Below are 9,952 nucleotides of genomic sequence, written 5' to 3'. Positions count from 1 at the left end.
TTATGTTTGATGGTCGGCACATGGCACTCTTCCAGGTGGCGTTGATGTCGATTGTCTTAGTTGTGTTTGGTGTCTTACAATGGGGTGCGTGGATGGCGGCAAGCAGTGGCGTTTCTCTTCTTCGATTGCACCGGATGAAGTAGACAACTCTGGGATCTAGCGGACACGGGGAAAAACCCCAGCTGACGTGGCCACAAAGCCTCGGTCTCGTCGCTTGCGACGGTCCGGATCATCGGGTTGAAAAACATCATTGTATGTGAAGGTGCTCCTCTAGATCTAGGTATGACAGCAATTCTCTTCTTTCTTCAGTGTTGCCTCGGTAGGAGCGGAGGACGATTGTGGACGACATTCCTGCATGGCACAAGATTCTGTCATGGTGAAATTTTAGTTTTGCTTCTTGCGGAGTCTTTGATGCAATACTGCAAGACATCTATGTATGTCTCTTGTAATGGCCACACATGTATTGTTTATAAGATGTCTGTTCGATAAAAAATATGTGGTTATTTCAGAAGAAGAAAAAAACAAGTCATGCCACACACAAAATACCATTAATCTTCGTATAAAGTACTCTAAAAATATTAGTATAAAGATAACCTGGGGATATGGAAAACATTTAACATTCCAACTTAAAATAAGAGATAAAAGCTTTTCTGAATACTGTTTTCTTTTCAATTGAATTTTGAATAAGTGCTCGTAGCAAATTGAGAAGCACATCTAGCATCATTTTGGGAGGCCTCGTTTGATTTACAGGGTTTGCAAAGGAATTTTACAGGATCAACACCCTCTGGAATTTTCCCTTAAAATGTTGTCTGATTCGCAGGATTGCATTCCTCAGAAACCAATCCTATAGAAACTTCTTACGACGTGTTTGGTTCGAACTTGTCAAAATACCACTATGAAAAATCGACTTGCCAATATAGCACTCCAAGCTCAGTTTTCATTGTCAAAATAGCACTTCCGTTCATTGTCAAAATAGCACTTCCGTCCATTGTCAAACTTTTGAGTATTCCAAATTTACCCCTATAGCAGCTAACCCTAATCACGTTTCCTCTCCAGCCCCTCCAGCGCCCAACAGAAAGCCATGGCGGCGTCTCCGTGCACCCCACGCCGGCGCCTCCCTGCACCCCCCTGACCCTAACCCTCTCCGACACTCACCCCGCAGCCTCTCCGCTCGCCGACCTCCTCCCTGGGCGCGTGGCTTGGAAGCCCGGCGTCCCGTCGATCCTGCCCGCAGGCGCGTGGCTGGGAAGCCCGGCGCTTGTCGATCCCACCCGCGGGCGCATGGCTGGGCCACCCAACGCCTCAGCTCCGGCACGAATCGGCCCTGCTCTGCCTCATCCCGCCTCCCTGCTGCTTGCCTGCCCGGGGACTCCCACTGCCTCCATTGGTGCCCGCTGCAGGAACATAACCTGCAGAGCCGCTCTCTTGTTGGCATTTCCCAGATCAGCTCGACCGGTTCCTCTGTTGCTATATTGTTGTTAAATGGTGCAAAGTGAGATGGTTTTGAGTCTGCTGTTTTCATGTCAATTTGGTGCTGAAATGCTGCACTGTAGGGGCTCTTTTGTGGATGAAATTTAAGCTTGGGATGTGAAGAGATAAGGGCATGCAAGTCTTTTTTTGGATGGTGTTAGTCTTAATTAGCCACTAGTTGTATTTTGGCTAGAGAAATCTGAAAGTAGTGCTATATTGACAAGTCGTTTTTTCATAGTGGTATTTTGGCAAGTTCGGTTCTGACTAGTGGTATTTTGGCTATCGTCTCATCTCGTTTTCCGCTCGCCCCCGACCTCGCCTGTCCCCTCCAGCAGGACGGATCTCTCCGACGGCTCCCCGCCGCGAGCAGCGACGCCGGCCGAACATGCCCCATCCCCACCACGAGCAGCAGCGCCGACCGGGCCTCCTTCTCGCGAGCAACAACTCTAGCCGGATCTCCCCCTTCTCCGTCGCTAGCAGCCACGCTGGCAGCGGAGCTCTCCCATCCCCGTCGCGAGCAGCCCCCTCGCCGGACTTCCCCCTTCTTCGCCGCAAGCAGGCATGCCGGCCGGGCCTCTCCCTTCTCCTCACTTCTTTTCTGACGCTCTGGTTTGGGAAACCAACTCTTCGTCGAACCAAACAAATCACGTAATCAGCCAAGCCCCAGCCTAATACACTGTATTCTGATTACAAAACTGAAAACATTACCTGACCTGAACCAAACGCGTCGTTAGTTCATTTCCACAGGAAAACAAGTATGAGGTTGGACTTCATGAAAAAAATCCTCTATTTTGCTACCCGGTGTAGGATTTCAGTGGACAGTACATCCTATTCCTGTACGTTTCCTATTCCTACGCTTCCCAAACCCTGATATACACACAGCACACAAAACGTAATTGCATAGTATAACTCGCAAATACAAACACCTCTGTAGAAATGTCAGATTATTCTGCCGTATTCCGTAACTGGTGTGGTTCAAAACTCGAGCAACATAAAGTACAAAAACGTTGCCGAGCGACACAAAGCCCAAGCATTGTGTCCTAATCTTTCATGCCAAGTTTGACAGATTGTCCGACTTGGGTACAAAATTCTACCGTCTGGGAGCCCCTCTTGCTCCAGTTATTGGACAGGAAAAAGATGGGAAAATGAGGCTAAACGTGCCTAATTTATGTCGTCGAATTATTAACATCAAAGGCAACTCAAGTTGCAAGACGAAGAACTGGTGTAGCTTCAAGCCGCAACCTTCTTGCAGTGGTTTTCCAGCCACTCCATGGTGACACTCTTCGGTCTTTCAAGCGGTAGGCCAAGGGCACGGTCCCAGATGAGCTGTGTAACAAATAATTGATCAAGATTACCAGATGGAAAACCAAACAAAGAAGCATCTGGAAATTGAAGGGGAGGGCAAACCTGAGATCCAATTCCTATGCTCCTTGAGACACCGAACAAGACAGTGTAATACCTAAAGATCAGACAAGGCATACCCGTTACTAATGCCGAACTAGATTTTCTGTTGTACTGTACGTTAAACATATGGCTAGTGAGTTGATAATTTAAGCAAGAGAAATTAATATACCGTGCTTCAGTTAATCCGAAGTGGTTGAGCAACACTCCACTGTGAGCATCGACATTGGGCCATGGGTTTTTCACCTGAAAATGCATAGAAGAAAGATTGTGTCCATACCTAGAAAGCTGAAATTAAAGGAGTAATTGTGATTAATCTGGAAACTCATTACCTTGCCTAACTCGGTGAGGATTGGAGGCACAACTTCATACAACTTGGAGACCTGAAAGGGAACAACAATATATCCCACTGAGACTGTTGAACTGAAGAGAAACCATGCAGTTAGATCAAGGATTTTAACTAACCAGTTGGAAAAGTGGGTCCTCTGGTAAATATTTCAACGCAAACTCCCTTTGGCACGAGTATCGTGGATCTGTATTACGAAGAACTCCATGACCATAGCCAGGAACAACCTATGAACGCAACCGGAAGTAATTTAGACCTTTATTTTTAAGTTCAAATGAAGAAATGTAAAATAAACGAAGAAAGATCAACAGAGAAAAATCATTTTCATAACCAGCCCAGGAGAAAGGAGGATCCAATAGAAGGCAACTATCCTAGATCTATTGTTCAGCATTCAACTAGAATAGTTTAGCAGTGCAAACTTCCCATAAACTCATAAACAATAGTGTTTGCTCATTGAATAGATGTAACTCGTTTTGAGATAAGCTACCTTTCCACTCTTCAGTGTCTTCCATACATATTCCTTAAGTTGGTCGGTTGTAATGTTACTCCCGGTTTCTTCCATTACAGATTTGATCCATAGCAACACTTCCTGCAGTATATTGTGACTATTGTCAGTTCATGCACATCCAAACAGTAAATACACCATTTTAAAATAACAGGAACTTGTGTTTTCTTCTTCTTAACATCATATGCAAAAGCAAGTGGGTAAATAGCACCCGCTACAAGGAGTTTTGCAATTTGTTAATATGAATTTATTACGGACAATTTGTTCCAGTAGATTCATTTAGCAAGCACAAGTTGAGCATGATAAAGCAGAGAACATCCACTACACATAAAATCAAGCGCACCTGATTAGCCAGGCCGTGCAGTGGCCCAGCCAAACCATTCAGTGCCGCTGCAAAAGAAAGGTAGGGATCTGACAGAGCACTTCCAACCTGTGATCAAATAAATACCGTTAGTTCTGGATAAACAACAGCTCAGTGCACGTAGAGGATATAAATAGAAACAAGTAAAACAACCAAAGCACACTAAGCTAGTAGGAACATAAACAGCAACACAGAGAATTGAAAGGCCCTATACGGAACAGCAAAAATAATCTCTGAATTAGCAGATTACAAAGCTGCTCCACTTCAAGTAGGCTACAACTTGATCCACTACAAGTTTGGAGGCAACCTTATACTATTTACAGTTAGAACTATACTTCAAAAAGAGGGAGATCAATTCCACCCTTCTCTTTAAATGATCTCCTTTAAGCTAACCTATTACGACAATGTATTGTGTTTTCCAATGCCTCTCCAAGACACACGGATCATAGATTTTCATTGCCTCAAAATACACATATTTTTTTCTAGACGAACAACACATAATCCAGAAGAAAGAAATAAACATATACTTTTAACCATGACTATGCATTTAGAAGGAGTAAGGGTGCCATCAGCAGATCCGTCAATACCACAACTTTGCAAAGAACTGAATTGAAACCATTGCTTCCAATATACTCCTAGTTGCTACTACAATACTACTATGTTTATCCTACAATTGGTGAAGCGACCCTCTCTAGTCACAAGTGTTTGTCTAGGAACCATGATAACTAGTACTTTATCAGACATGCGTCATGGATGATAAATCACAATCACATTCGAGCAGCAGTGATGTATGATGCAACAGTGCATGCCAAACTGTAGTGTATATACGATACACACAATGATGCAGCCAAATCAAATTTCCGTACTGCAGCCAGCAGTCGTGCTTTGGCAGTTCAAGACAATGGTGGGAACACTAACAAGAAAAAATTCAAGATCGATGAAAGGAAGAAAATATTACCAGATGTCCTGTATGAGCACTGACATTCCCGCCTTCATGATCACTGCAAGAAAACAGGTAGTAGTATGAGGGAAAATCAATGTACATCCTTCAGAGATAAATATAGAAACATAAACAAGGATCAACGAAATTACGTGTGAATTGTTATGTATAGGCGCATCAACTCCAGCATTTTTGGGTCATCAAAACCAAGCATGTGTGAAAAATTCGCTGCATAGTCCAGTGTATTATCAGCTGCGATAGCTTTCCCATCCTTGAAAATCCTTCAGAGAACCAGAGCAATAGGATTATTTCAATTGCAGTAGAAAAAATAATACCAAGTGCACTAATTAGGAGAATTGTTAATTGAGCAATAATATGCTCCAGTTAGTGTAGTACTCCCTCTGTAAACAAATATAAGAGCGTTTAAATCAATACTTTAGTGATCTAAACGCTCTTATATTTGTTTACAGAGGGAGTACAAGACAGTGCATCTGATAGAAGAAAAGCTACCTCCGGTAAACATATGAAGCCACTTGTGGCAACCGAGAAATCAAATTTAAGCAATCTTCGTATGTAGGCTCCCAGAACCTATGCAAAAAAAAAAAAACACCATAAATGACATGCAAGATCACCATTGAGCGGATGAATAAATTTCAAGGCATTAGAGCTCAAGCATACTTTGTTTTGGGCATTCCCTTGTTGTAAGCCTTTTGAAATTCACTATCAACCTGAAAGTGTTAAAATAGAACAGACCAAATTAACTCACTTGGGAGGTCTAAAAGAATTCCGCACACCTTCTGTAGTTTTGATTCTTATTTCTTTCTAATGGCACTTCCCAACTCAGTACACCCAATGCAATGTGTTCTTCATTTCAGAACGGTGATAATTAACAATAACATAAAATACAAAGGGCTTACTTGGAGTGCCATCACTCCTGTGGTAAACTGTGTCATTGGATGAGCAGTAACAGGGAGAGCATCTATCGCCTTATAGACATAACCTGCATGCAAGTCAAATAAGCCGCATGAGGGGATATCACAATTGAGAAACAGAGCAAATATTTATAAGCAATGCAACTTTACAGAACAGTGTGTCAGTGTCCCTGCCACAAAAATTGTGAAATTGAATATATTCAAGAAATTCAAAACCAACATGTCAAGATTGAGTAACAAAAATCCAAGTTATTCTATCCAAGGAAAACACAAGTTGTCAATGCAGAACATCAATGGATCTGGAACAAATGAATATCTTGTATACTAACTTTCGACTGCTAAATTTCAGTGGAGTTAATAACAGCTTATACTTGCAAACTACTACCAAACATCAAAAGAGTTAGCAACAGCTTATATTCAGATTCACAAAGAAAGTGGAAGTTCCCCCTCAGCTTTCCCCATTAAACTATACTATACCAGAAATTCAGGACTATGTTTATGTGTACTCACATAATAAAACTTGACTATTTGATAGCAACATGACTTCCTAATCTTTCTGGTCATCTATGACTACATATGAACTCTACAACACTGATACTGAGCAGGGGGGATAAGGGACCTGGAACAGTCGAACGGCTAAGCAACTCCTTTGATAGAGCATCAACTTGCTCCTTGGTTGGCACCTGAAACAAGCAATGACCAATCAGCGCACGCTAAACACTTAAAAGTTTACAAAGTCCCATGTATAACAGGAAAGTCAACCAAGACATTATGTCCTCTACTACATCAATGAACAAATTATACCTCCTATTTTCGAAGGAGCTATTTTCATAGACCACTAAACTAAAAAGGGTACATGTTTCATAACAAGTCAAACCTTTCCGGTCAAAAGAAGCCAAAGGAGACCCTCAGGTAAAGGTTCTCCATCTTTAACTGCAGCCGGCAGTACTTTCTGGCACTCTGGAATAGAGAGACCTCTAAATCGAATACCCTGAATAGAAAGCACATAAATTACAGGCATCAACAGAGATATACAGTGATGCATAAATTTAAATATCTCAAACCAAACTAAGAACTAATTCTATCAAAACTCTGCAATGAGGGAGGCATGCTCAAATATAAATCATAAAGGATTATGCTCTTGTAGTCAAGCAAGTTGATGTATAACGAATTAATCAAGTTTAAACGTGAACATATCTTTTAAACCACTGTGCTATAGTCAATTCTGGAAAGTGATACATATTTCAGCATACAGTGATAGATTAAGCTCAGCTTCGGCACAGAAACTTGACTGGAGATCTCAAGATAATTAAATAATATATTTTCTAACCCACAGAAAATTCCTAGATATACAAGCTAATATTTAATTTGTCTTATTATAGCACCCATATCACTACAAAGGAGAGCAATAAAACGATACCTCCTCCGGGTCAAGTAAAGATGTTTCCCAGAGCATTCCAGTCATCCCTCTCATCCCACCAAGGACCTGGAGAAAGACAAAGCATTGTTCAGAATTAGGCCAGGCATAGAAACAGAGTTTTTAAAGAAAAATGTTACTAAATGCATACCATGTCCACAGTTATGTTTCCAAGCTGGACCTTTCCATGCTCTGACTTTAGTTTCTTCAAGCGGTCCTGTAACAAAATGCAATTGACATGAAATAACTTTGAACCAACAGAATTACTCTTTCATAAAAACAAGTGGTTAGAGCGGGGAAGAAGGACGAATCCCAGTAGCACTTCTCCAACACATGCTCTGGATATTCTCATTCTTTAAACTCAAGTGCAAAACTAAACTTTGTGAAACTAATAATACTAAGAGCGTAATTGGCTAATCTTCTCATTTATTTTCATATCAGGCAGGTAACACAATCTAGTACAACGCAGGCGTAATATATTTGAAACAAGGTAAATTTGTTCCTTAAAGGCGTTAAGGTATTAAATGATAGTTTGCAACAATTATTATTGCTAGCATGTTCCACCATGGCATTTGCGAATAAAAGGTGTTCTACACTATTTGGAAGCAGAAACTAAGCATGCTGTGACACAGAATCACATGAACTGACAGGGTTAACACTGGTTGGGCAAATAACAGGGGTTGGTGAAAAGAGAAGATAAGGAATCAGATGCCACGAATACTTTCCAACTTTACAAGAGAATGCACGAGTGAGCCACAAACCTGTTGCTCCGGAATCATTTCCTGCAGCTGGGACCTAAGATCCTGCATTTTCAGAAACAAAGTCAGCGTCATGTTCAGAACAAATAAAAATACCCCTCCCAAAAAATCCAGCCATCAAACAACGACCAGCAGTTTCCAATTCACGGTATCCTATACAAACTCAAGCGCAGAACAGAACAGGAAGATTGTTGTCTTACGAGATCGGAAGCGCTCTGCATCTGCAGCCATCTCACACCACCAAGCGTGGTGGCATCCTGCCCCTGGCAACAACAACAAAAATCAGCATTAACAAACGCTTAGAGGGCGCATCCCCACCCAATGCAACCCGGGGGTTCTGACGGGTTGACTCACCATACGGGATCGCAGCCTCGAGACCGCGGCGAGGCCCCGGAAGAACGCCATGGCCGGAGCACGCGGCTACCACAGCTGCACAGAGCACGAACAAGAATCAGACCCTAGGGCTCCACCGAACCAACCAAAAATCCAGCAGATAAAAAAAAATCACAGCGACCACGAGCACGCCCAGAAAACACATCGTAGCATTGGCTCCTAGATTCCCCCAGAACCGAAAACAGCAACGGAAAAACGCGCGGAAACGGAGCCGATCCAAAATTCCATCATCCATCAGAAAAAAAACAGAGAAAAAGCACGGAGCACCTCGCGGGATTCCTAATGGCCGTACGTAAATTCGAAAAAAGAATTCGAGAGAGCCGCGATTGCAAGTCGCGGCGGCGCGGCGGATGGATCAGAAGCAACTGGCAGATCAAACACGCAGAGGGACGCGGCGAATTCGACAGGGAAGTTTCGGAATCCGGGGAGGCTTACGCGTGGGGAAGGGGAAGGTGGGCGGATCGAGAGGGTCGGGGGGAGAAGCGGCGAATGCTCGGAGAGGGACGGGAGCCAGCAATTTGGAGTTGCCTTCCCCTAATAAATCGCCGGCTCTTTTTCCTGTCCTTCCGCTCCGAGCCCCCCGGGAATGTCTATTTTGCACTCCTCCGCACGTATCGGAACCGGGAATGTGTATTAACCGGTGAGTTTTTTTCCTCTTTTTCTTTCTTCTAGTGAGTTGACAAAAAAATTGTAGTACCATTCAACGAGTGGAAGCTGAACTTTTAGCCAGTATACTCCCTCCGTCTTAAAATAAGTATCGCTAATTTATTAGAACTTAAATAATTAAAAATAAATATAAAAATTTGTAATAAATAAACAGCACTTATTTTAAAATGGAGAAAGTAATATAATTTATTTATACGTGGTAAGCAGCTTTGAACATAATGTATTTGTGTATATCATCGCCGACCTCTCGTGATCAGAAGCGTCCTTGAATCCCCTTAAAAAACGTCCTTGACACTTTCCGAGCAATGATGTACTATCATTTATGTGTGACTAGTTTCCTAAGACCTGCATCCACATTCTATAGTTTATTGGTCAATGATGCAGAAGAAGAGTATTCTTCTAAATGCACCTTTTGCCACCAAACAAAGGTTGAGCCACCATAACAGGGACCATTTGACCACGAGAATTTTCCCGTGGTGTTTGGTGATAGTACTAGTTGTGTAAATACATGGAAGCTGCGGGGTAGAAAACATAACATTTGGTTATAGTAGTGTTTAAGAAAGATTTTAAAATCGGTTAGCAGGGACAGCAACCGAATGGGAACGGAAAAATTCTAGGCTTGCTCCGCAAGATGATCAGCAAACGCGCGACGTGCGCTGAGGCATCGTATTGGGTAAAGCCCAACAGCAGTGTCTGATGATAGTTCTGTGGCCCACTAAATTGGCCTTGGCCTCATCGGGCCCTGGGCCCTATGCCTGCATAC

The 9,952-nt window shown here is 42.6% G+C and overlaps 1 protein-coding gene across 1 annotated transcript; it reads right to left on the bottom strand.

Annotated features, from left to right (window-relative positions):
- Positions 1–2,358: 2,358 nt before the first annotated feature.
- Positions 2,359–9,129, bottom strand: LOC123144240 (citrate synthase 4, mitochondrial). Its single transcript, XM_044563322.1, has 20 exons — positions 8,959–9,129; positions 8,485–8,559; positions 8,331–8,393; positions 8,134–8,175; positions 7,524–7,589; positions 7,376–7,441; positions 6,833–6,946; positions 6,575–6,638; positions 5,941–6,023; positions 5,702–5,751; positions 5,534–5,611; positions 5,176–5,304; positions 5,042–5,084; positions 4,066–4,152; positions 3,705–3,806; positions 3,337–3,444; positions 3,204–3,254; positions 3,044–3,117; positions 2,878–2,929; positions 2,359–2,796 (listed from the first exon to the last, which is right to left on the bottom strand). The coding sequence occupies exons 2-20, from the start codon at positions 8,533–8,535 to the stop codon at positions 2,701–2,703; spliced, it is 1,419 nt and encodes a 472-aa protein (XP_044419257.1). The 5' UTR covers positions 8,536–8,559; positions 8,959–9,129; the 3' UTR covers positions 2,359–2,700.
- Positions 9,130–9,952: the final 823 nt, after the last annotated feature.

Source organism: Triticum aestivum, chromosome 6D (genome assembly GCF_018294505.1).
Source record: "Triticum aestivum cultivar Chinese Spring chromosome 6D, IWGSC CS RefSeq v2.1, whole genome shotgun sequence".
NCBI lineage: Eukaryota > Viridiplantae > Streptophyta > Magnoliopsida > Poales > Poaceae > Triticum > Triticum aestivum.
This window is presented reverse-complemented; position numbering and strand designations above follow the sequence as displayed.